We start from the raw sequence: 27500 nt of genomic DNA, 5'->3' as shown, positions 1-27500 counted from the left end.
TTTATGTTTTCCTGTATCAAACACTGAGTAGTTAAATGATTTTATATACAAGGTGTATTGGGGGTCAGGACTCTTGAGATTGTTTTACATTTTTTTTCTTTAAATAAGTGGTTATACACTTTAAATTAAAAGTGTAGCACTTTCCAGCTGTGTGGTCCTGTGTCTCCATCTGTGCAATGGAGAGAGTAATACTTCCCTCTCCCAGGGGTAGAGGAATGGGTGAACGAATCAAGTGTAGACAGCGGCGAGCCCCCGGGGCCCTTCCATGTGAATTTCCCCCGCCCATGTGCAGGCTGTGCGTCCCAGGCAAGGGCCTCCAGGTTTCTGGATCCAACTTGAGACTGATTCAGCCGCTGTGGTTTTGAAGGCGGTAACTCCGGCTGGAAAGAGCCCCTGTGTCAGCAGCTGCTGGTCGAGGAGATGGGTGTTTGCTGAGCCTGGAGGTGTTGTCTGTGTCTGCTGTGCCCCTCGGCTCTCTTTGGCTGTCATCTGACAGCTGCCTCCCTGGAAACCCTCAGCTGCTCCCCACTGCCCACAGGGGCACGTCTGCCTGCGTGGGTGGGCTTCCCAGGGCCCCTTCCTCTGGGCAACTCCTGGTTGCCCTTTACCTCTCCTTACCGGGTTCCTTTCTTTGCTCTCCTCCTCCCCACTCCATCCCCCATTGGCAGCGAGGAGCCTCCCACAACAATTGACTATCCAGCCCCAATTGCCCATTGTTCTGAGGCTGAGAAATCTGGACCTAAGGGACAGCACTGCTCCACCGTCATCTTGGGGGCAAGGCTTCTCTGTGGTCAGATAAATCCCAGCATCAGTGGCTAAGTCCTATGCAGATTTGTTTCTCCTGTAAAATCGGATGTGGACGAGGTGACCCGACCTGATTCTATCTCACAGCCACATCTCCTAGAGTTCATGGCCTCCGGGGTCACCTCGGAAGAAGAGAGGACTGGAGAGGCACACGGGCTCGTGCCTGCTCAGCCACGCAGTTCCACGGGTGACGTCCACGTAGTCACACGGAGGCGCACAGCTTCAACCCAACTGCAGAGATGATTAGGACATGTAGTAGGACCAGTGGATATTTCACAAGCATTTGCTGTCTCTGTCTCAGATCCTAAGTTCTTCCTCCTATAATTAGGTTACTTTGCTGAGGGAAATAGCATCTTTCCCTCTTCTGCTCACCTGGCCCAGGCTTGGGAATGCAGTGGGAGAATTTCTCCCCACTTCTAGGAGGCATCTGATAGATTTGTGATGGGGAATCATGAAGAAACGTCCACCCCTCTCTGGTCACCCATCCACTTCCAATCCGTTCATTTCACAAATGTTATTTCCACATATTAGCATTCAGTCTAGCCCTGAAAAAACTTGAAGTCAGGTGGAAGAACAAAATATTTTTAGTTCAATTTGAAAAGTTGTCTATCAGTGGTATCCTCAAAGTGTGGCAGAAACCTAATTCTACCTAGTGACGTCTGGGAGGGAATCAGACTGTGTCCAGAATGCTATATACACAGGCTGTATGCAAGAGTGTACATATGCCCCAGCTTACATCCTAGTTGTGGCTTAGGAAAAATATCTTTACCTCTTTTAGCCTCAATTTCCCTTTTTTAGAAATTGAAAATGCTGTGCATGCTCATTGTTAAAAAATCCTAATAATGCAGATGTATATTGAATAAAACTCCCTTGGAAGGAAAAAAGGAAGGAAAAGAGGGAGGGAGAACTCTTTGTTACAAAAGAATTCAAATTATTACATGTGGAAGAAATGAGGGAAATAGGAAATTTCCCTTATTAGTTCATTAAATACTGTTATTCTGTATATAACCTTCCAATCTTTTTACTCTGGAAACACAAACATACCACACAAATACACTCACACTCAGCTATATATACATGTATGCACATACAAAGGTCCCATGGAGTTTTTGATTGTTTTTAACAAAGATGAGCTAATTTTATACATAATGTTACACGGCCTTCCAGCCCTACCCCACTTAATAAACCATGGTCATCCTTCTGTGTTAGTACATACAGATTTACCTCATGACTTTTAATAGCTGCTAAATATGCCATGATATGATGATGTCATAATTTATGTATCCAGTCTCCTACTGTTCTTCTGCAAAAAATCCAGAAGTGTTTTTAAAGTAGTACAGAAAATTTTTGTATACCTTTCACCCAGCTTCCCTAATGTTAAAATCTTACGTAATCACAGAACAATTTCAAAACTAAGAAATGAATCATGGTACAGTAATATTAACCACATCACAGAATTTCTTTGGATTTCACCCATTTTCCATTAGTGTCCTTTTTCTGTTCTAGGATGCAATCTAGAATACTTTGTGGCCTTTAGTCATTATATCTCCGTAGTCTCCTCTAATCTGTGACAGTTCTTCAGTCTTTCCTTGTCTTCTATGAGCTTGACATTTTTTGAAGAATAGTGGTCTGCAATTTTGTATAAAGCCCCTCAGTTTGGGTTTGTGATGATTAAATAGAAGTTAGGAATTAAAGGGAAGGATGCCCATCTCATCACCTAGTATCAGGAGGTGTGGTGTCGACAGGTACTGCTGGTGATGTCAGCCTTGATCACTCACTTAATGTGTCTGCCTGGTTTCTCCACTGTGAAGTTACTATTTTTCCTTTTGTAATTACTAAACATTTTGGGGAGACACTTAGAGACTCTGCAAATACGTTGTTTCTCCTTAAACTTTCTCCCACTAATATTAGCATTCATCAGCAGATCTTGCCATAGCCTTAGTAGAAGTAGTAGAATTTTAATGACCATTTTCTATTTTCCTCATTCCTTCTACATTTATTCATTTGATTTCTTTTGTAACAAAGGGTTGTCCTTCCTTTCCTTCCTCCCTTCTTCCCTTCTTCCTTTAATTTATATCTATATGGACTCATAGGTATTTATTTGTTGCTCAAGTTTTAACTCTAGCCATTAGGTGCTTTCAGGTTAAGCGTGCCCTTCTGATATGTCCCAGTTTTTGGAGCCACTTCCCTTACTTTCTGGCAACACAAGATGCTGGGATCACCTTGCATTTTGCTAGTCCCTTTTATTGTAGTATGATGTCTAGAAATCAAAATCTAGGTGCTGAATATGCTTAGTGATGCTGTGGTTAGAACTAGGAAATATATATAGTACATATATAGTATGTATATAGTATATATATACATGCACACTAACTTGTGCTACATGCACATCTGTATATAGTTCTATATCTTTCTAGCTATATATATATATAGTTATAAAAAAATGGTCCATATCAATACCTCCAGCTCCAATTCAGCACCACAGAGATCATTCTAGCCTTCCCTCTTTTCTTATTTGTAACTAAGGTAGTGAGGAGTCTAGCTTTTGTAAAGTGCCTTATTATTTTATTTTCCCATTAGTAGTTCAGCAAAGCATAAACCATGCCCTCACCTACTTTATCAGCACCACCACTACCCCAGATTTGATCTGGGGGAGCAGTTGATTTGTTCTCCCTGGAGAGCTCAGCCCAGCAGCTGCTCCCAGGGTTACAGGGATGACACAGTAGACCCGCATCTGGAACTTGCCCTTGCTGCGGTGGACTTCCAGGAGCCAGCCCAGCGCCGCCTCCAGCCAGCAGGTGCCCCAGATGCCCAGGCATGCCTTGATCTTGGTGGAAGAAAGAATTCCCAAGCACTTCCCAGTGGCCTGAGAGGAGAGGCTTTCCAGAAATTGCGCCTAAAGATGCTCTAATGAATAAAGAAAAAGTAACGTGATCTTTGGCAGTTGCAGGCCGCTCTCGTAGAAATCCCGGGCGGGCGGCAGGGCGGGAGACGCCTCCCTACGTCTAGACACCATCATCTATTCTGAAAGCATTTTGGTTACAAGCCACTTTAGAGTGCAGGATGACCCACTTGGAAGTTATCAAGGGCGTCTCAGTGAATGTGCTCACTTCTTACGTGACACTACAAATTGAATTAAAACTATATTCCACTGGTGAGTTTGGGTGCTCTGGCCAGGGAGGGCATGTGTGAGCTGCTCAAAGGGACTCACCTTTCTCTGGTTTTCTGCAAGGCCTTGAGGCTTCTTCTTGGATAAAGCATCTCCTATGTAAACACGCTGTGTGGTTAGCCTTCTGGAGCTTGTGAGCGGCATCAGGATTTGGAGCTTTGCTATGCAGCCATCTCCTTTGGGTTGGATACTGGATATATCTCCCCAGCCCCAGAAGATGAATCAAGGTGTGATTGATCACATGGCTTTTCCCTTGGAAAATTTCAGGGTTTTCTGTCACCTTCAGCTGGTTTTGTGTCATCTAAACTCATTTCCCCTACCTGAACCTAATTATTTCTTTGGTAAAAGATGAGAAAATCCTGACCTATTGCAACTTTGATTCTTTTTCTTTCCCCCAGAATCCTGTTTTGAAGCAAATTGCTTAACAAACTTGCATGTATTAGGTAATAATATCCACTCTCCATTTTTGTAAAGTCCAAAGGCACATCACTGTCCTTCAGCACTTCTGATCAGCCATGGATAATCTGTGTTCACACTAAATTGATGTAATCCCAAGCAAAGTTAAGCAAAGGTGGTGGTGAAGAATTTAGACTCTAAAGTTGGACGGATCTGGGTTTGAAATTTAGCTCTATCTCTTACCAGGTAAGTGACTTTGAGTTGTGGGGCCTTAACTTCAGTATCCTCTCCTGAAACATGGAGATAAAATAGTTCCTAACTCATAAATCAGTTTCCTCCTCATTTAATAATATATGTAAAGCCCAAAGACAGTGCCTGACATATAGTAAATAGTAAGTAGTTATTTCAATTTGCCTCTGTCTGAGTCCTGGTTTGGGGTAGAGGTGTGACTTGATTTCATTCTTTCAGATGCTTACTGGGCACCAGCTGTGGGTCAAGAAATAGTCTGGCCTCTGGGGATCCAGCCATGAATGAGAAAGTGAAGGCCCCTGCTTGAGTGCAGTTTACACCTAAAGGGAAAGGCATACAGTAAACTAGTTAAATAAAAGAATTAGTGTAGCAATAAGCAGGAGATGAACAGGGAAATGTGATAGAGTAATGGTGTGGGTCAGGAAGGTATCTCTGAGGAATGTGATGCTTGAGCCGAGACCAACTGGAATGGTGAGAAGGAGCCACCACTGAAAGGTCTGGAGGAAACGATCTTCCAGGTAGCAGGAGTAGCCAGTGAAATCCATTAGCCATTAAGTTCCTACAAATACCTCCTTGGACCCCTAAGAGCCAGGGGTCAGTGGGAGGGAAGTATTAGGATGATCTAAGGCAGGGATTGGCAAAGAGTCTAAAATATTTATTGCCTGGCCCTTTACAGAAAAAGTCTGTTGAGCCCTGATCTAAGGTTCCTTCCAGCTCAAGCAGTCCAGCCACCTGCAAGTTCAGGGTGGACAGGGCAGCCCACTGGAGCAGGAGGAGTGCAGCAGCCCCCTGAGGGCACGGCACCTCTGGTCCTGGGTGCCCAGGCTGCAGTTGGGGCTTGTGGGTCACGTTAAGGCTGCTCTGATAAAGACATTAAGTCTGCCCCAAGGAATGCAAACCACTCCCAGTCTTTTGTTGTTGTTGTTAATATATTTTTTATTTCTTTTTAAAAGATACATAGATCACACAAAATGTTACATTAAAAAAATATAGGGGATTCCCATATGCCCCACTCCCTGCACGCCCCACTTTTCCCATATCAACAACTTTCATTCGTGTGGTGCATTCATTGCAAACGATGAACACATTTAGAGCATTGCCACACAGCTTGGATTATAGTTTACATTGTAGTTTACACTCTCTCGCACTCAATTCTGTAGGTTATGGCAGGATTTAAAATGTCCTGCATCTGTCCCTGAATTGTCATTCAGGACAACTCCAAGTCCCAGAAATTCTCCCATATTACACCTCTTTTTCTCTCTCCTTGCCTTCTCCTGAGGACTCTGGGATGGTGATGCCCACTCCACCTCTTAAATGAGAGGGGGCTTCTATCCCACATGGTTGATGGATGGAACTTTCCTGCTTGCAGTTGTAGACTTTCTTGGTTCCTTGGTATGGTGGTTGTCCATCTTCACCTTGTTAGCTGTCCTGGGTGAGTCCAATGAACTGGAGAGTAGGTATTGCAACTCTGCTGAGGCTCAGGGCCCAGCTGGCACATGGACAGCCCAGAGATTCAAGTCTCCTGGACTTACACCCACCAACCCCAGCACCAATCACAGGTTCAGAAAAAGGGACAGAAGAGGCATGTGTCGACAAGTCACATCTGAGTCCAACTCCATCATACCTGGGAGCATAAACTCCAAAGTAGGGCCCACTGGCGAGGCACCAAACTTTGAAGTACTGAGATCACAGTATCCATGTCCTCAGAATGGATGGGACCATGAGTTCTTAGAAGTCAAAATTTCTTGATATCACTTAAAGGATTCCAAATCAGGAGGAAGGGAAGGTGGGAGTGAGGAGCTGTTGTTCACTGCTGCCATTTATTGACTGCTCACCTTGTCCAGGACTAAGCTCTTCCATGAACAACTGTGTAGTTTATCGACTCTATTCCCATAACTATCCTCGTTGCTAGGAACTTCCATTATTCTACTTTTGTAGTTGAGAAAATGGAAGTTAAGTAACTTAGGTATAATAAGCTGCTGTGCTCAAAAGTCATAAGCTGACCAGTGGTCCACCTGTTTCAGACATGAATTCTTTACTTCAGCACTGAATACCCTGTTTCTCTGGTGGTGTCCAGTCCTGGGCTGATGAGTCTTCACCTGTCTGCATCCCTGAATTAAGATGTGTATAAGCTTCTATGCTGTTCATTTAGCTAGGGCCAGAGACCCTATAAAAGAGGATGAAGGAGGGCAGCATATTCCCACTGAATGCCAGTGGAGGGTCCTCGTAGCATATTCTTCCCTACATAGTCACCTCCTTGAGAAATATTCCTGGCAGGGTGGTTGACTCTGGATGTGACAGCTGGGCTAGATCCAGCCCTAGAAGGGGAGGGGTGGCCTTGTGCACCCTATGCCTTTGGTCACTGGACTCAGGTAAATATTTTTCCTTTGGTGACCTCAGAACAATAGGAACCATTGAGCAATGAGGGAAGGCCTGGCCTTTTTCATTTAGATCCCTTATCAAGCCCCATAGCTATAGTGCCTTTTCGATAAAGGCCAGCCTGGGACAAACAAGGCTGTTGTCCACTGATAGGGTCTGTTTTGCCTGTGGCCATGAGTGGTCATGGGAAACTGGTGTCAGTGGAGGATTCACAGTCACAATGAAGGAAGAGAGAGGAGAGGAAAGGAGTCAGGATGGGGTAGTGGTCAGTAACATTTTGGAGAAAGGTGGTAGAGAAGGCAGTGCGGGAGAAAGAGTCAAATGTTGGACTCACTGGAACCTGGTGTGACTCCTAGCTCTGCCTTTTATTAGCTCTGTGATCCTAGGCAAGTGTAATGTGGAGAATATGAGCTTGTGCTTTGTAGCTGGATTGCTTGGGTTCCATCCCAGTTCCTCTGCTACTGTGTGATGTGACCTTGGGCATGTCACATAGCCATTTTGTGCCTTGGTTTCCTAATCTTGTGAGGTTTGAATGAGTTGATACATGTGAAGCATTTAGGAGTGCATGATGCAGAGTTGGATCTCAATAAACATTGGCTACATTAAGTCATTTCACGACTGGTCTCGGTTTCCCAACTGTAAAGTAGGAAAAGCACTGGCATTTTCACAGTGATTCCTGTAAGGACTAAATGGGTTCATATATTTAATTGTCTGGGGCAGGTCTGGCATTTGTAAGATATGCAATAGTTGCTTCTCTTGACCTCAAATGGCCCTTGGTCCTGGCACCTGTTGAATGGAAATGCATGTCATAGGGCACATTGACAGCTGTTTGTCACTGCTCTGGCTGGGGTTCTTTGGGCTGGGAAAGTGTAGGTCAGTGGATGCTCAGCCTGTATTGGATTAAAGTTTCCATGATGTTGGCCCCTTCCTGAAGTCCCTAAGTCCTGGCAGGGAAGGGTCATCCTGCCATTGCAGTGGTTTTTCTATTGGAACCGGCCACAACCTGCTGCACTCACAGCCACTCCCTCTTTTCTATTATCATTGAGCACCTCCCCTGTGCCAGGCTGGTTGTTTGGGATGCAAAGGTGAACCAGATGTGCCTCTGCCTTTGAAGAGGTCGCACAGAGTCAGCTAGACAGACTTGAAAAGTATTTACAATTCATTGAGAGAAATGGTGCAGGGGCGGGTGGCATGGGTTCCCAGCCTGCCACCTCCCTCTCGCTGGCCGCCCACGGTGGTGTCTGTGGCCCAGTGTTTAAAAGTCAGATGCCCATGATTGAATCTTGACCCTGCCACTTAATAGCCACTGCTGCAAAATTGGAATGATGGGTTCGAGATGTGAAGGAAGGGCTCAGAACAGACCAGGCACAGCTTTAGCTCTTATTATTGTCATGCGGGGGCCCTACTTGACTGAACTTGTGGGTATTTAAAGAGTTTCCAAGTGACTGGAAAAAAAAAGAGAAAGGGTAAAAATGAGCTGTTCTATCTATTTCTGGATGCTCGATTGTTTACGTAACTTAGCTTTGCTTTTTTCCCCACTTATGGATTATAACTGGCCCTAGATGCTGTGGTGCTGAATAAACCTGGACTCAGCCCATCTCGGAGCACTCCTCCCCGTTCCTTCCGGATGTCTGCGAGATTCCCCCAAGACCCCTTTATGGTTCTTGGAAGGACCAGTGACTTCCGCTCTTCCTAAGGGAGGAAAGGCAGCCAGCTGGCCCTAGGCTCCATCCCTTGACTGGAAGCTCCTTGCTTAAAGCAGCACATACACATCAGGCACCATCTCCAGGGCCCAAGGGACAAGAATTCATAGGGTCATTTGGGAAAAAAGGCCATGGAGGCCTGGAAGAGTAAATTAGGAGTGTGGTTTAGAGCACGGGTCTGCACCACGGTCAAGTCGTTTAACCCTCCCGAGCTCCGGTTTCCTCATCTGCCACATGGTGATGACTGCCTAGTGCAGGGTTATTATAAGAAAGAGATGAGGTGCATTTCTTATAAAGTACTTCGCACATTCTTGGCACATCATACGCAGGCAATAAAAGGTAGCTCTGATTTTTATTATGGTTACTATTAATACTGCTCTGACTGTTGCTGTTCCCAAAAGGGATGCGCTGCCATCCGCAAAGGTGGGCCAGGCTCGGGCCCATCGAGTGCGGCTTGAGCGCTGAGGTGTGGCAGGGGCCACGGGCTTGCCAGCTGCTGCTTGCTGGTTCTCCTGCTGGCCCTGGCTGGGGCGGCTTTCGCAGCCTGACTGCAAGGAGCTCCTGCTGTAGGTGGGACAGTGGCGTGTCGAGCAGCACTGAGAGGCAGGAAGCAGAGCCGTGAGGATTGGTCTCATATTTTCTAAACTGAGGGTCCAAAATGAGCAGACTTATGAAGCCAAGGGGAGAATATCTGCCACCGAAACTGTCCCTGAAAAGCCAGGCCTTGTCACTGCTGGTAAGAAAGGGAGAGCACCACCTTACACTGTCAGGGAAGGTGGAGCGGGAGGGACTGTCTCCCAGAGGAGTTAGTATTATTTTTTTGGAGGGCAGGCAGGGGGAAGAGGATATCTTTTTCCATTTCCTTTCTGTAAATCTCTGAAGTTAATAAGTGGTGTGTAACTGTTACTCAGGAACAGCTGGGCGTGACTGAGGCCAGGGGAGAGGCAGAACCAGGGCAGGGCTGTCCAGGCAGATGAGACTCAGTGCCCTGCCAGGGAGGCCCGTGCAGCCCCCTCAAGAGCCCCTGCCTGGCCAGCCTCCTCCCTGACAGAGAGTTCCTCCTGGCTAGAACCCTCAGGGGCTGCATCTCTCGCGAGCCCCCCTCGGCTCTGCCCCGAGGGCTGGGCCCTGCGGCCCCCACACCGGCATATGGATGGTACCTTAGATTTGAAAACTCAGTCCTGCGATTCTGCAGTGAGCTGTTTTAACTCGTGGTGACTGCTCAGTCAGGGGCTTCCTGCCTGGGCTGAAGTGAGCAACTCTTCTCAGTGGGACTGTGGAGCCACGCCAGGAAATACGGCAGCATGTCCCTGGAACCAGAGCTCTGCCCCAGAATCAGCAGGCCGGGCGGGCTGCTGCATCCAGGGAGATGGCACCTTGCCTGGCCTCCGGTCACTTGGCTCGTGTCCAGGACAGTCAGCTCTCAGAGGCCCTGGAGAGGCTCGCGCTGACCATGCCCAAACTCCTCTTGCCGTGGCACCTGCTTGCGTGACTTCTCAGGACTTGCACTGGCTCAAGCTTCGTCCTGCCTCCCAACTTCCACCGCAGGGAGGGCACACGAAGCCCGGCCTGGACATGCGGGTGGTCATTCCATGCAGAAGCCCCGTGAACTGAGCCTGAGCTCCAGCTCCACTCACGGGACCACCACGAGCTCCCTCAGAGGAGTGAAATTGTCCTATTTCACGAGGCAGCAGACTGAGCACTTCCGTGTGTTATCTCCTTACTTCTGACCTGGCACTGAGATTAGCCGTAACTGTGGACGAGCACTATGATGTGGTGGTTGAGAGCACAGACCTTGGACCCACCCTGCTGGGTTCTAATTCAGACTCAACCATTTACTCGTTCTGTGACCTTGGGTAAGAATTGTTTGCCTCAGTTTCTTCAGCTTAAAGTGGGGATAATAAGAGTACCTTAAGAAAGGTTTTTAACATTTCTCTGCCTAGTTTTCTCCCTTATAAAGTAGGGATGTTAACACCTACTTCATAGGGTATTGTGAGAAGGAATTCAGCATAAAGTGCTTCGGACAGTGCCTGGCACGTAGAAATTGCCAGGCACGGTAGCTTTAGACACTGTAATCGCCGTCTTCAGATGAGGGACCGAGTGGGCCCGGCAGCGGCAGACCCCTCCTGCTGGCCGCCTCCGCGTGCGTGAGGGGCTCCCAGGGAAGGCGGAGGCAGAATTCAGCAGCGGAAACGAGGCCTGCAGACGGCCAGCCCTGGCTTAACCTCGTCCCCCCGCGTCTTCCTCTGGGATGGGATCCCTTTAGCATTCTTGGCTCAGCCTCAGCACTCCTGCTCCCTCGTGGGCCGGGGAGGGGGCTGCCCGGAAGATGCGGGTGTCGTCCAGAAGTGGGCAGGCTTGTGAGGCGCCTCTGGGATGCAGAGGGGTCCTGTGGGAGCTGGGACCACTGCCGCCCCTGCGCCGTCATCTTCCCCTGTCCGGCTCCTGGGTAAATAAAGAACTGGTTTTTCCATGTGGTGTTTGTCTCTCCTCTCCACCAACGTGGAGGCGCGAACACTGCGAGCTTATCTACACAAGGGATTTCCTGCTGGTGCTGGATCTGCCCCGCTCCCCATTGGGTAATAAATTTAGGTGGCCCCAGTGCACAGATACGATGACGTCCCTGATGCTGGTGGCCTTGGCAGACCCCAGCTCCCCCAGTCTGGGTGGGAATCTGCAGGCATGAACCCGGGTTGACATGAACCCAAACATCCTGGCGGTCAGGGGTGGAGAGCCACACCGGGTGGGCGGAGAGGGCGGGGAGCGCGCACTCATCCATCGGCTGTTTATCAAGATGCTGGGCGCTGAGCATTCAGCGATGCAGAGGACACCGGGTGGCTTTCGAAGAGCACGAAATCTAGCTGGTAGTTGGACGCTGAGGGTTGTAAAGTGCAGCAACTAGTTCTAGGACAGCACTGAAGACGAGCCTTTGGGAGCAAGGGGAGAAGCTTATAATTTAATCTGAAGACCCGAAGAAAGTCTCAGAGCTGAGTCTAGATGGAAACTTTTCCTTCCTTGAACATGAGGGCTCAGGAGCGACAGGCTGGATGGGCCTGGGATGATAGGGGGCTTCTTTGGGTTGTCCTAACCCTTGGTACCCACGGTCTGCTGGGCCAGCCAATGCCCAGAGCCTTTGGGCCCGCTGGGAAAGCCCTCCACTCCCTGCTTCTCCTCCCAGGGTGCAGCAGCCGTGGCATTTGGCCTCTTGTCAGAACAGAGTTCCCATGTTCATCGAAACGAGTGTGCTTAGAGGGAGCTGGCCTGGCCCCTGCCAACAAGCCCTCTCTCTGGCCTTGATAACATCTGCACCGAATTTTCTCCCTTTATGTAATTAGTCCCGTTGGTATTTTCTTTGACTTTAGATTACAGTATGACTGATGTCTCTGAAATTTCAGGCTCGAAGTAAGTGTTGGGACTCAGGATGGTGAGAAAACTGAGCTTTTTCGGATGGGATTTCAGGATTAGCCTGCAGGGTCAGAAACAGGACACCGGCTACTGTGTGCAGAAAAAATGCGCGGCAGCCCCTGACTGGTGGGACAGGGATCTCCTGCCTGGTTCTTGGCGCAGCGCTGGCCCGGGCCGGTGGATGGGAGGACGCAGGAGGACGCCCCTCCTTCCCTTCCTGACCCCTTCCCTTCCTGCCCTTCCCCACCCCACAGCCTCCCCGCCCCCTGCATCCCTGGCCCGGAGTGGCGGAGCCCTGCCAACAGGAAAAGGCGCACTAACTGCAAAGAAATGCAGCGAATCCAGACGTAACCCCCAAGCAAACCTCACAGATGCCAGAAGTTTGAGTCTTGCTTTGAAATGACCATGATTGTCTGACTCTGTCAGAGCTGGAGGAGCTGTTTGGGATGTGAGATAAGGGGGGGAGCTGGGGTTGGGGAGTGCTGGTTCTCCCCAGTCCGGCTCCAGTCAGAAAGGAAGCAGGTGGGCTTGTACACCCACTCCTTGGCATCTCTGCAGGGAGTTCTATCTCAGAGATGACTTCATTTCCCCTAATTGGGTTTCCATAAACTCTCTGGAAGGTTCCCACCAGTAAGCCACACTGGTTGTGGTGTGGGAGCTTCTGATATGCTTATTTGCACTTTCCTTTTGGGACTCTGGAAGCCTCAGATGAGTGATAGCTGGATGATGGAATATTTGCTAGGGGATGGGGAATGTGTTTTTTTAAGATAAGGTTTGATTGCAAGCGGAGGGGAGGTTTCCAGATGCCTCTGCTGTGTCAAGGAGTGAGGTGTGGTGCGGATTCTTCTTTCCTTACTGCCCGGCTAGTAGCTGCAGGTATTTCCACCCTTAGGTGAAGTCTTGCCTCAGGGAGGTGCTGCAGGGTCTGCGTGGGGAGTGGTGCGGGCCAAGTAGGGGTACCCTGCCTCTCTCAGTCAGAACCCACCATTTTCTTCGTTTTTATACAGTATTGATGCTCCTCATAAGACTGTTGGAACAGAAGGGCTTTTGCCCAGTATAATTAGCTGGGAAATTCCGTGTCTTATAGGCTGAACTTTCCTTGGTGCTTGCTCAGCTTCGCAGTGTGTCAAGGCCAGCACGGGCCTGGTACAGAATCCTGTTTTGTCCCTGGGCCCACCACGTCCCGAAGCCTGCAGGACGGGGCACGGCTGCTCTTCTCCGCCTGTGAGACTTTCGGCCTCTCGCTCCAGGCTAACGCTCGTCTCTTCTCTTTCTCCTCTTTCCCAAAGTGTCCTTCTGTCCATCCACCTTGTACTACTTTCTCTTTTTCTTTGAGTGGATTATCCCCTCTGCTGAAACGTTCTCACTTCTTTCTCTTCCTGGCAAAGGAGAAGCAGTACAGCATGGTGGGGTCTGGAGTGAGACTGTCCAGATGAATCCTGGCTCTGCCTCTTAAATCAGTGAAACCAAGGACCAATTACTTGGCCTCTTGGTGCCTCAGTTTCCCCATCTATGAAATGGGGATAATAATAGTTCCTTCCTCATAGATTTGTTGTGAGGATTTAAAAAACACACTAAACACTTAAACCAGAGTCTGGCACATAGTAATTTTTCAACAAATGTAAGCTACTATAATAATTAATAATGAAAAAAAAATGATTTTTTTTTTTAAGATTTATTTTTTTATTTATTTCTCTTCCCTTCCCTGCCCCCCCCCCCCCCCCCCAGTTGTCTGGTCTCTGTGTCCATTCACTGGGTGTTCTTCTGTGTCTTCTTTATTCTTGTCAGTGGCACCGGGAATCTGTGCCTCTTTTGTTGTGTCATCTAGCTGCATCAGCTCTCCATGTATGTGGTGCCACTCCTGGACAGGCTGTCCTTTTTTTGCACTGGGCAGCTCTCCTCACTGAGCGCACTCCTTGCACATGGGTCTGCGTGGGGCTCCCCTACATGGGGGACACCCCTGCGTGGCACAGCACTCCTTGCATGCATCAGCACTGCGCATGGGCCAGCTCACCACATGTGTCAGGAGGCCCTGGGTTTGAACCCTGGACCTCCCATGTGGTAGGTGGATGCTCTATCCATTGAGCCAAATCTACTTCCCAATAAATGATAATTTTTAAAAGACCCTCCTCATTAACGATTTTTTCAGCCTTCCAGTCAGGATTAGCTTTTCCTCCTCTGGGCTCCAAATAGAACAAACCACCTGGGGTTCTAGTTATTTATGTCACAAGTCGGAATTACCCCTGGACTAAGAGTTCCTAGAGGACAGGGCTTGGTCTCAGCAATGCGAATTATAGCATCTGCACTAGACTGTGCCAAGCTCTCTACGTGTGCTTCTTATTTTTCATACAATGTTTAAGTTAAGATATAAATCACATTCCATAACATTCACCCTTTTATAGTATAGAATACTATGTTTTTAGTGTGTTCACAAAGTTGTATAATCACTACCATTATCTAATTCCAGAACATTTTCATCACCCCAAAAAGGCAGTCTGTGCCCTGTTCCATCCTGCCCTGATTCTGGGCATTTCATTTAAATGGAATCATTCAGTGTGTGGCCTTCTTTCACTTAGCATGGTGTTTTCAAAGTTAATCTGTATATCAGTACTTCGTTCCTTTTTAGAGCTGAGTAATACTCCATTGTTTATCCCTTTCTCAATTGATGGGCAATTCCTGTTCCCCCTTTTGGGCTCTTCTGAATAATGCTGCTATGAACATTCGTGTAAAGGTTTTTGTGTGGACAAATGCTTTCATTTCTTTTGGGTGCACCTAGGAGTGGTTATCATATGATAACTAAAACTTTTGAGGAACTGCCAAACTGTTCCAGAGCTACTGCCCCATTTTACATTCCCACCAGCAATGCAGGAAAGTTCCATTTCTCCAGTCCTCACCAGTCCTCACCAGTCCTCGCTGTCGTCTGTCTTCCTGAGAGGAGCCGTCCCACTGAATGTGAAGTGGTATCTTACTGCCGTTTTGATTTTCATTTTCCTGTTGCCTAATGATGTCTAGCATCTTTTCATCTGCTTTTGGGCCATTTGTATACCTTCTCTGGAGAAATGTCTATTCAAATCTTTTGCCCATATTTTAATTGGATTATTTGTCTTTTTATTGTTGAGTGGTAAAAATCCTTTATATATTTTAGATACTAGTCCCAGACCAGATATATAATTTATAGATTTTTCCCTCCATCTGTGATTTGTCATTTCACTTTCTTAATGTCCTTTGAAGTGTCCTTTGTGACTCCAAAGTACCAGTGTTTAATTTTGATGAAGTACAACGCATATCTATTTTTTCTTTTGTTGATTGTGCTTTCAGTGCTATATCTAAGAAAACCATTGCCTAATCCAGGGTCACGAAGATGTACCGTATGCTTTTTAAAAGCAATCTTATTTGCATAACCCTCTGAGGATACAGTAGTCAACCTCTGTCACCGATAAGGAAATTAAGAGGTCAAATGCCAGAGTGGGATTTGAACCCAGATCAGTTTGACGGTGAACCTCAGGCCCGTCCGACTGTGCCCCCTCAAGTCCTTTCAGGAGGTGCACCGCAGGTGCACGGGGTGGGCGACTGGCAGGCCCTCCCGGGTGCCCAGCTCCCCCTGTGGCCTGGTTTGGAGGACGGGGCTGCTCCCAGCTGTGCCATTGACTGGGATTCGCACCCGCAGTGCTGGAGGTCACGGGTGTCTGTCACTCTGTCCCTCTCTCCCCTTCGCAGTGTCTCATCATCGGGGGAGGACCCTGTGGCCTCCGCACTGCCATTGAACTTGCCTACCTGGGGGCTAAGGTGGTCGTGGTGGAGAAGAGGGACACCTTCTCCCGGAACAACGTGCTGCACCTCTGGCCTTTCACCATCCATGACCTGCGGGGCCTGGGCGCCAAGAAGTTCTACGGGAAGTTCTGCGCCGGCTCCATCGACCACATCAGTGAGTGGAACGGATGGGAACTCGGTGCTGGTGCGGGAGTGGGGCTGCGCGGGGCGGGCCGCTTCGCTCCGCGTCAGGGAGTCCCCAGGGGAGGCTCCGCGCGTCCAGGCGGCAGATGTTCATGAAGGCCTTGCCCTGTGCCAGGCCCCGGGCTCTACCCCGCTAGCTGTGAGCACCGTGAGGCCAGGGACTGCGGCATATTTTGTTCACCAGCATATCTCCAGAGCATAAAAGAGTGTCTGGCACATTGTAGGAGCTCAGTAGGCATCTACTGAAAGAATGAAATATTGAAAACAGACAGAGGTAAGTAACACATCTGCCCTCTCAGGGAGCTTACCGTGATTTTGTCAGAAATAAATATGCTTTACTAGAGTGAGACTTCCTAGGGGAGTTCGGAGGAGGGAGCCACACAAAACCATTCAATGGGCCAGGTGCATTCAAGGGGCTCTTGTGCAAAGGAGTCTGGATAGTGGGCTGCGGGTGCTGGGAAACCACGGCAGATTTTAACAGAGAAATGGCACAATCCAGTTCATGATCCCTGGCAGAGCCTGTCCCAAAGTTTCCTTAGGCTTTAAGAGATGGCACCTCAGCCAGAAGAGGAGGGGAGGTAAAGAGTTCAGATTCCAGGTCCTGGGCCATCCCTGAGTGCTTAGGGTGGCGGGGCGAATGCCAAGGGCCCCTGCCTTGACGTTCCTCCAGCCCGGGTCTCTTGGGGTGGGATCTGTGCAAACGAGCTTTGCAAGTGACAGCGTCTCTCCTCGCAGCTCAGCAAGGAGAAGGTCTTGGGCATTTTATAGAAAAGAAGTGACCCGTGAAACTCAGGGCAATAAATACTGTGGGGTGAGTTCAAAGGTCCAAACAGATATAGGTTCAGAATCTGTGTCTTCTACTTTCTGGGTAACTTGGATCAAATTCCTTAATTTCTTCAAGTTTCAGTTTTACCTCCTATAAAACACAGTTTATGCCTGCCTCCCATTATGCCTGAGAGAATTAAACGAGCTCACATTTGTAAAGCACTTGCATTACTGGAAGCGGATGTGGCCCAAGTGATTGGGCTTCTGTCTACCATATGGGAGGCCCCAGGGCCTCCTAGTAAAGGTGTGCCCACGAGGCCAGCCAGGTGAGCGACACAGCAACATGATGATACAACAAAAGAGAGATGCAGGGGAGAGTCAAGGTGACATGCAACAGAAAACAGGAACTGAGGTGGCACGCTGACAGGTTGCCTCTCTCCCACATGGGAGACCCCCAGGATCGAATCCTGGTGGAGCCTAGAGGAGAAAAACGAGAAGAGAAGACAAAAAAGAAACAGACACAGAAGATCACATAGCAAATGGACACAGACAGCAGGAAATAAACTCAAAAAAAAAAAAAAATGGGTGGGGGTAAATTTTTAAAATAAAAATAAAATGAAGTTTAAATCACACACACACACACAAATAAAGTGCTTTGTACTACACCTGGCACATAGTAGATGTTCAGTAAATTCTTCACATCCAGTGAATGATACACAGTAAACAAGAAACAGCTGTGATCTCCAAACCTAAGAATTCAGGTCTAAGAATTCAGGTCTGCATTCTTTCAACCAGTGCCTTTCCACAGTGGTGGGAGGGAAGAGAACACTGAGAGCCATGCTCTTACGAGAATTGATGGGAAAAGGGAGGGAGCTGAGGCAGGAATGATGGAAAGAAATTTGGATCTGTTCAGAAAGATGAAGAGTCTGCTTTCAGGATGTTCTCTACCACCCACAGAAGGATATTTGTCAGTTACCATTTAGAACTGTGGCACTGCACGTACTTTCTCGTGGGGCTGCTGGGCTGGCTTCCCCGCCAGCAGCTCTTCTCTGCTGCCCATGGACGGGGCTCCCATTAAAGTTTTAGTCCTTGGAAATATCCCAGTGTGCAGATGCGCTGGCAGGGCTTTTGTACCTGGGATTGAAACCTTCAGCATAATCATTGTCAAGGGCCACTTAGTGCCTGTGAAAAGGGGGGCAGAGAGAATTTCTTGAGCACCCACTGCATGCAGGAACCAGATAGATTAGGAACTTGAAACTAAGAGGGGAAGCCAGGCCTCCCTGGAAGGACAGTTTCAGAGACCAAGGGGAGGACTGGCTCTTTTAATCCCCAGCTGACTGGCCTCCTTTCAGACCACAGTCTTCGGCCCCAGCTGCCTCTTTGACCTCAGCTTTGCTCTGAAGTTCTCCCCTTGTCCCTGGGTCAGCAGCCTCCTTCAGTTCCCACGGTGATTGCTCCAAACCTGCATCTCAGCCTCCTCATCCCTAGCAAATGATCTCCATCTGAAGCTTGGAGGAGGAAAACTCATCTGGTGACAAATCCTTGTTCTGTCCCTCTTCTCCTCTCTTCCTCCACTGTTCTCCACCCAAGGAGCCATTCTTTCCTTTTACTCCTAGATGTTGGAGGAAACACTGACTACGCCCTTTCCAATGCTCATCACTTTGGGTTCCATCCCTCTGTCCTTCCTTTTCACCTGCCCCTTCATTTAGGCTTCTTGTTCCTCACCTCACACTGCCCCTGCAGCCATCTGTTGCTATCCCATTACTTTTCTTCACTTTAAAGAATTTTTTTCTAGGGAATTGGATGTGTCTCAGGTGACTGGGCTCCCACATGGGAGGTTGTCGGTTTGGATCCCAGTGCCTGCTGAAGAAGGCAGTGAGCTGACGCAATGGGCAGGCACAGTGAGCTGGACAAGAGACACAGGAGGAAGGAGCGTAGTGGGAGACATGACAAAAGCAGGGAATGGAGGTTTCCAGTGCCTCCTAAAGAAGACAGCAAGCTGGTGCAATGGACTGACATAGCAAGATAACACAAGAGTCACAGGGAGGAAAAACAGAATGAGAGACCCAACAAGGGAGGGAACAGAGGTGGCTCAAGCAATTAGGCACCTCCCTCCCATATCAGAGGTCCCGGGTTCTGTTCCCAGTGCCTCCTAAAGAAACAAGGAAGACAAACAGACATAGCAGGTGAAAACAAGGGAGTAGAGAGAAATAAATAAATAAACTCTTTTAAAAAGAAACAAAGATGGGAAACGGACTTTGGCCCAGTGGTTAAGGCGTCCGTCTACCATATGGGAGGTCCGCGGTTCAAACCCCGGGCCTCCTTGACCCGTGTGGAGCTGGCCGTGTGGAGCTGGCCATGCGCAGCGCTGATGCGCGCAAGGAGTGCCGTGCCACGCAAGGGTGTCCCCCGCGTGGGGGAGCCCCACGCGCAAGGAGTGCGCCCCATAAGGAGAGCCGCCCAGCGTGAAAAGAAAGAGCAGCCTGCCCAGGAATGGCGCCGCCCACACTTCCCGTGCCGCTGACGACAACAGAAGTGGACAAAGAAACAAGACGCAGCAAATAGACACCAAGAACAGACAACCAGGGGAGGGGGGGAAATTAAATAAATAAATAAATCTTTAAAAAAAATAAAAATAAAAAAAAAATAAAAAGAAACAAAGAGGAGGTCTAGACTGTGTCTACACTTCCAATTCATACCTCCTTCCACTGCAGTCTGACCTCTCCCCACCCCAACCCTCTCAAGTGATTTTTCACCGAGGTCTGCAGTAGCTTCCTGCTTCAAGTCTCCTGTCCTCTTGTAGTCTTCATACTCCTTAATCTCTCTGTGGGATTTGATATTCTTTGTCTCTCCTCACTGGGCTTCTAGGACCATAGCTCAGGCCCTGTTCTTACTTCCTGATGCCCTAACCAGTAAGCTCTGCCTCATTCTGTTTGCCTGTGTTTCCTCCATGAGGATGCTTTCCAGGTCTTCTGTGCCTGGCACAGAACCTAGTACAGTGTAGATGTTTAATGAGGGTTAAATGAGCTAAGCCAACTAAGTACAGAGGAACATATAGAAAGTTTAAAACTTCTGTCTTCTGCAGAAAAATATTTGGAGACATACTCACTTGTGCTGAATGGGGGGACAGGAAGGGGGAAACAAAGTTGTACCCATTGGGAAAGTCTAGGAGAGTTGGTTGAAGGTGGAAAACCATGAGCTCAGCTTTCTGAGGAGAATTTCACATTATAGCCCCCTCCCCTCTTACTATGGGATGGCTAAGTCCTCTACATAATGAGCCATTTGGTCACTGACTACTTTTGGCCTCCTCCGTTCCCTTTGTCTACTCCTTTTGCCATCTTGATCTTGTCAAACCCAAGCCCAGCTCAGGAAGAAGGCAGGAGAAAGAGCTTCTCTTACTCCAGCAGTATCTAATGGGTACAGCATGGTCTTGGAATCAAACAGACATGGCTCCACATTCTGGTTCTATTGCTCTGCAACCTTGAGCAAATCATTTAGCCTTGTTGAGCCTCAATTTTTTGTCTATAAAATGAGAATAATAATTATCTCAAAGGGATACTCTGAGAGTTCAATGAGAAAACATGTGAAATGCTTGGCAGAGTGCCTGGCATATAATTAGAGCTCAGTAGTGATCTCTTGGTATATTGCTATGCTCAGAGATCATTGAGAAGTGATCATGAGCATTCGGCATACAGGAGGCACTCAGCTATCGCTAATGACAGTTCATCTCTCCTGCTTTCTTCCTAACAGGTATTCGTCAGCTGCAGCTCATCCTATTCAAGGTGGCCTTGATGTTGGGAGTTGAAATTCATGTGAATGTGGAGTTTGTGAAGGTTTTAGAGCCTCCTGAAGATCAAGAAAACCAAAGTACAGTATATTTTCCTTTTCTGTCCGAAGTCAGATATTGTAAAATGTAAATCACATTTGCAGCTCTAATATGTTTCTGTAAGAGTTCTTCTTCTTCTTTTTTTAATTTCTCTCCCCTTTCCCACCCTTCCCTCCCCAGTTGTCTGCTCTCTGTGTCCATTTGCTGTGTGCTCTTCTGCGTTTGCATGTATTCTTGTCAGTGGCACCTGGAATCTGTGTCGCATTTTGTTGCATCATCTTGCTGCATCAGCTCTCCATGTGTGCGGCTCCATTCCTGGGTAGGCTGCACTTTTTTTGCACTGGGCGGCTCTCCTTACGGGGCACACTCCTTGTGCATGGGGCTTCCCTATGCGGGGGACACCCCGTGTGGCAGGGCACTCCTTGCGCGCATCAGCACTGCACATGGGCCAGCGCCACACGGGTCAAGGAGGCCCGGGGTTTGAACCGCGTACCTCCCATGTGGTAGGTGAACACCCTATTCATTGGGCTCTTATTGGGAGCCTTTTTGCATAAGTCCATTGAACAATTTTTTTACCTTTTTAGCCACTGCTATCACTTCAGGTTTGCTCTTCAGTTACCAGGGAATTTCTTTTTGAGCCATTACATCTGCAATTTGGTTACCCTGTCAGTAGGCAGTACTTTGGAAAATGAAGTTTGACCAGTAAGGACAAAAGACATAGATTTGTTTGCTTCATAAAGCACATGTATTTACTTTTCAAGCTCTGTGAATGTGTGGGTACACATAGAAGGATGCACTCTTGTGTTTATGCATACAATATTTTAGAATTGAGTAAAAACAGTAAAACTTTTAGAGCAAATATGAAATAAATGCTCAAAATATTATTTGATGTATCATCTGTTTAAGCTATAATGAGATATGATTTATATACCATAAAACTCACCCTTGTAAGTATATCTTACTTAGTAATTTTTCTCTTTTTTCCTTTTTGTGTGTGTATTTGAATTATAATCTTTCACACACAACATGATCAGAGAGTTTGTTCACAAAGCTCCGGCATCTTACTCATTGTCAAAATCTTCTAGTGCCTAGGCAGCGTTTTACGTTTTCGGCCAGCTTAGTGTAACAGACCTTGCAGCTTCCTCCACAGGTTACCATTGATTTCTCCTGTACCCTGCCTAGAATAGTTGACAATTTAGGGGGAGTCTTTAGATGACTTTGGTGGTAGGACAGCATCTGGGAACTTGTGTGCTCTTAGCCTTTCCCAGACCTCTAGTGGATATTAAATCCTGATTATGGGTATCCAGCAAGATTTCACCAGAAAATGTTTTCCTAAAAAACAATGCACTGTACAACAGAACATTCTAAGCCTAATGCAGTAGAAATTCAAACTATTTTCAGTACAACCTACACATCCTTTTGGCCTTGTTTAGCAATGGGAAGGCACTAAGTAACATGGGAGGTAGGGATGAAGAGAAGGTGGTAGAATCTGTTGAGAAAAATAAGATGCATGTGAGACTGGCTTGAGAATCATTGAAGATAGACTCCCAGCCTTTATAGAAACCAGTCAAGACAGGCATGGAATCTAAGTTGCTGGTTGAATGATACTAAAGGCACAAGGACTCCAGAGCACAGTGTGAATATGGACTTCTCTAGACCTTTCCTATGGAGGCTCTGCCTGGGGGGCAGGTACCTGGTTGTATTGTCCGTTTTTTAACGACCAACATAAAGAGGTATAATCGCTCTCTCCTCCCTCCTTTCTTGGCCAACTCATCTCCTTTTTCTGTCTTGGTAGAAATTGGATGGCGGGCAGAATATCTCCCTGCAGACCACATTCTGTCGGAGTTTGAGTTTGACGTCATCATTGGCGCTGATGGCCGCAAGAACACCCTGGAAGGTGAAGACACTTCTTGAGGGTGGGGTGTGAGGGTTAGGAGGAAGGTGTGGGGGGTGTGCTGGGGAGGGCATGGGAAAGGGTGGGCCAGATGGCAAGTGCCAAAGCTGGATGGGGGCTCGTGACAGGGTATACTGTCCTGTCAACCCTGAGATCGAGTGTGCCCCAAGCTCCTGTGACTGGAGAGTTCAGAGGACAGTCTTTTAATTCTCATCTGTAAAACATGTGGCTAATAGAGCCCATTCATAGCATTGTTATGACAACTGAGAAAGGACTGGTATGTAAAACTATTAATACCTTATAAAGTGTTATGCAAATTAAAAGGAAAAAATCAACCATACATTTATTGAGTGCCTGCTCATAAATACAAAGCCACTGTGCTAAAGCACTTATTTCATCTACGATGATCATTTTTATAGTATTGATAGTATTAGTTTACTTTCAAGCATAATCCTCTAGGAGGACCCTTGCTTCTTTTCATAACTATTAAGCACAATCACTACCGGCCAATAAGCTGCTCTTGGGGTTCTAAAACTGGAGGTAGAAGTGTTTCTTGGGGTGTATCTGGTCAGGCTGAGATAGAGACCCCTTTATCAGGAGATGCCTGTAATCACTTTCACCCCAGCCTTGACATAAATAGGTACCTGTAGCAATTTGAGACCATGGCTTGTGGACTAAGTGATCCCAACTTCTGCTTTTTGAGCTTGCCCTGCTCAGGGGCTGCAGGTCCAGATGTTTGACAGGGAGGGCACATCTTCTGTGGAGAGAACACAGGTCCCTGAAATAGGACCTCAGTCTAGCCGAGGCCCTTCCCCTCTGCCATGCCACCTGTGCTGTTTTCTCACTCCCTTTCTTCTCTTCTGTTCCATCATTCACCCTAGTAAATAACCGATATCTGAAAAGACATTTTAAGCTGCCAGTCTGGATGCTGTACTGTTAGGATTTATGGACCATTTTGGTGGTTTGGTGGGACTGTAAATTTGAATATTTGAAAATCCAGGTTCCACACTCATCTTGAGTATAATCTGTGTTTTATGAATATGAAAAGAAGGGTGGAAAAGAGTAGAGCCATTTGAGCAACTTAGGACCAAATAAGTAGACCAGACCAAGGTTTCTCATCCTCGGCTACTGATACTTTAGGGCCAGATGATTCTTTGCTGTGTTGGCATTGTAGGATGTTTAGCAGCAACCCTGGCCTCTGCTCATTTGACCAGTAGCACCCCTTGCCCCATATGTGGTAACCAAAGCTGTCTCCAGGCATTGCCAAATGTTCCCAGGCAAAATTACCCCTGGTTGAGAACCACTGGCCTAGAGAATTATGGCCTTTTCTGACCGTTTTGAAAAAGGTCTAGTGAAGAACAACTTAAAGAAAAGGTTATTGAAAATAGAAACCCAAGATTTTCCATCAAAGGGATTTTTAACAAGACGTTTGGGAATCAGCATGAGGCTTATGTTTGCAGTGAATGAATGTGAGGGGAATTCCCGAAAGTGACTGAAGAAAAATGTATGATGAATGCTTAGAGTTAAGCCAAGTAAACAACAGTGTCTGGGCAGAGGGAAAATGCATTAATACAGGAATAGTCAGGTGCTAAAAAGAAAGGTAAGGGATTAGGAGGAGAGTAACTCCACTAAAATGTCACCCCTTTGCTTGTGATCCTCTGTGTAATCATCGTTGAAAAGCAATTTAGTGTAAATGATTGAAAACTGTAAAGACCCTTAGGAGTTAGAGTACTAAATTAATTGGAAATTAGAAACACATTTATTCATTGTACATTCGTTGAGTGTATACAAGTGCTTGTCACTGAGAATTGGAGATAGAAAATTTGTTGAAATCCCTGTCTGCAGCAATTCAATCTAGTAATTCCACTTTTCAAAATGCAAAAACAAAATAATTTGAACTGTGTATGTTCAAAGTGTGTGTGAGTCCTTCATGAGTATATCTAGCAACAATGCCTGAAAAACTTTAAAAGGAGCTCTGTGATAGCTTTAGCTCTTTGTTGAAGTCTAACCAGGATATTGGTCCTATAGATTTTAGAAAAAGTAAAAGTGTCTCTGACTTTATAAAGGCCATTAGGAACCTATTTCTTCCTTGGGCACAAACCTCACCACTTCTCCTTGCTCTGGTCTCTAGAGAGCCAGAATTCTGATTTTACTTGTCTGTGAGGCATCTGAGAACAGCATTCTCAGAAATCTTTTTCAGTTTTCACACCAAATCCAAAAGAAAGACCTACTTTTTCCTTTCTCCTCATGCAGGGTTCAGAAGAAAAGAATTCCGTGGGAAGTTGGCTATTGCAATCACAGCCAACTTCATAAACAGAAACAGTACAGCTGAGGCCAAGGTTGAAGAGATTAGCGGCGTGGCTTTCATCTTCAATCAGAAATTTTTTCAGGACCTTAAAGAAGAGACAGGTGGGATTTTCACCTTGTTCCAAGCCAGGACATTACCTGTGGTTTCTAAAGGGTTCAGGGGAGCATGCTGGCTTCTGGGGTCCTTTGGACTGGGGAAACTCTCTCTGATAAAGTGAAAGCAGAGATTTCTTCTTGGGATAATAAATGGGCAGGATCTTTTCAAGCACAAAAGGAATTCTTGATGGAAAATTCTGGATGTATATGAAAATAGATAAAAAATTTACTTACTCAGTAGACATTTACTGAGTGCCCATTATGAGGATTCATCATAAGATAAAAAGTCAAGGTTGACACATCCCCTCTCAAATTGTCTCCTTGCCCAAAGAGGAATACCCAGATAAACCATCCTAATGCAAGTGGTTGGATGCTGTGGCCCAGGTCAGCATGTGATTCCAGAGGAGGGATTCCTCAGAGGAGGGATACCTTGGAGGAGAAGGGAGCCAGTAGCCTGGGGGTGGTGTCTGAAGAAGCCTAGCTCCTTTTGTACAGTGTACCAGCTGCCCTTCCCATGATGGATGTGCAAGGATGTTCAAAGTGTGTAATGCTCATTGGTATCAGTTGTCATCCAGCCATAGGCCAAGTAGAAAGAAGTTATTCATCCATTCACTCAACAAATGTTTATTGAATTCCTACTATGTGCCAGTTACTCTTTGGGGGCCTGCAAGAGAAAAATGAACAAAAGAAACAAAATCCTTCTTTCCTGCAGCTTATATTCTATGGGGAAAGAGAGTCAAATAATGCATCAGGTGGTGATAAAGATGGTGGAGAAAAATAAATCAGGGTGAGGGGAAAGAGAGAGATGAAATGCCTGCTCCTACTTAAGTAAATGCCAGGCTTTTTTCTTCCTTTTTAACTAGATTTTAAACATTTAAAAATGTGTATTTCTCCTTGAAAAGGCAGTATAGCAACATTAAATAAAATCTTTAAACTAAAAATAAGTCGTCCACAATCTGACTGCCCACACAGGAATAGTGATCATTCTCATATTCTCCTTTTCAGCATCTTTCCACCTGCATACTTATTTTTTACATGGCTTTAGCTCTAATTATAGTGCCAATACTCTTTGTTATTCTGCTCTTCTCTTTCAGCATCACATAATTAACATTGTCTGTGCCCTCCATAGCCCTCCTGATGATCTGTTTTGGGAGTTATAGACTAGCTCATGAAGAGGACATACTATTACTCTTTACAGATATTGGCAAACTATGGCCAGCTGCAGGTTTTGTTATTGCCTTCAAGCTAAGCATGGTTTCATATTTTTAAATGGCAGAAGAAAGATCAAAAGAAGAAGACTGTTTTGTGACCCATGAAAATCATATGCAATACAGATTTCAAGGTTCATAGATGAAGTTTTAGTGTCACACAGCCACTACCTTGGTTTGCATGCCCAAAGCTGCTTCTGGCTTTGCCTCCACCTTCACCTTCACCTACAAGGGCAGAGAGCTGAGTAGCTGCGACAGAGACCATGCAGCTTGCAAAACCACAAATATTTACTCCCTGAGAAAAAGTTTGCTGACCCCTGTTTTAGACCTTTCAGCTATTTACTGTTATAGATAAAACTACTTCGGTTGGAACTATTTCTTTTAGACGTTTTTATAGAAATGAGATTAATTGTTGGGCCAGGGCTGTGGCTCTCATTGGCTACAGTTATCTTTTCCTCCAAAGATATGTTCCCATTGCATGATCCTCTGACTTAACCACAGTTGCATATTTATTTTAAAAATCTTAGTATTTCCTTCCACCATATTATGTCCTTTTGAATGATTTAAGAATTCTCCATCCCACCTCCTCCCCCCCAAGAAAAACCAAGAAAATGAACTTTTAAATAAATCACCAAATAAATAAATGACAACAGGACATCGAGTGTGTTTTTCCAATTGTTTCAATGAACTTCCTTTAAACTTTGCTATGGTCGTCCCAGCAGTGTCCCTCACTCAGTGACAGTGATGAGTTTCCTCTGATTCTCTTGGGGGCCCTATGCTTTGGTGGCTGTTTCCTATTTAATGGTAATAAAGAGGTTCCCAGGCTACCCAGGATGCCTCTGTGCTGACTGCTGATAAGTCAGAATGTTTCTGTTTCTTTCTCTCCCTTAAAGTAAACAAAGCCAGTGGTGCTCAGACTTGAGCAGGATTCAGAATCAAGTGGCGTGCTGGTAGGGCTGAGGGCTCTAACCCCAGCGTTTCTGATTCAATAACTCTGGGTGTGACCCCAATAATTTGTATTCCTATTAAGTCCCATGTGAAGCTGATGCTGCTGGTTGGGGTACTATGCTTTGAGAACCACTGAGCTAATCTGCTATCTCACAGTGTTGTTTTAAATGCAGAAACCTAGCCTATATACTTATTATAGTGTTCTGTGATTGGGGGAAAATGAAGGAGATATAACCCAGCCTCTAACCTGTACTGCTTTACCATTGTACCTGGGCTTCCACACACAAGCAAAGAAAGCAAAGAAATGGTAGAAACATCCTTAACATAGTCTTCAGAGAGTTCACACGGCTCCCTTCAGCTGTGGCAGCTTGGAGGGCATAGCAGATTGGACTTGGGG

General features: G+C 46.6%; 1 protein-coding gene across 8 annotated transcripts in view; it reads left to right on the top strand.

Annotated features, from left to right (window-relative positions):
• MICAL2 (microtubule associated monooxygenase, calponin and LIM domain containing 2) overlaps nucleotides 1-27500 on the top strand; it is a 229449-nt gene that overhangs the window by 73782 nt on the left and 128167 nt on the right. For all 8 annotated transcript variants that reach the window (XM_071218210.1, XM_058305719.2, XM_058305718.2 and 5 more), the window contains exons 4-7: nucleotides 15823-16030; nucleotides 20575-20691; nucleotides 22446-22547; nucleotides 24798-24953. In XM_071218210.1, the coding sequence (XP_071074311.1) occupies nucleotides 15823-16030; nucleotides 20575-20691; nucleotides 22446-22547; nucleotides 24798-24953 (583 nt within the window). The remainder of the gene's footprint in view (nucleotides 1-15822; nucleotides 16031-20574; nucleotides 20692-22445; nucleotides 22548-24797; nucleotides 24954-27500) is intronic.

The sequence above is a fragment of the Dasypus novemcinctus genome, chromosome 10 (genome assembly GCF_030445035.2).
Source record: "Dasypus novemcinctus isolate mDasNov1 chromosome 10, mDasNov1.1.hap2, whole genome shotgun sequence".
Lineage (NCBI taxonomy): Eukaryota > Metazoa > Chordata > Mammalia > Cingulata > Dasypodidae > Dasypus > Dasypus novemcinctus.
The sequence above is the reverse complement of the archived record's forward strand: the minus strand, read 5'-3'. Positions and strand labels throughout refer to the sequence as shown.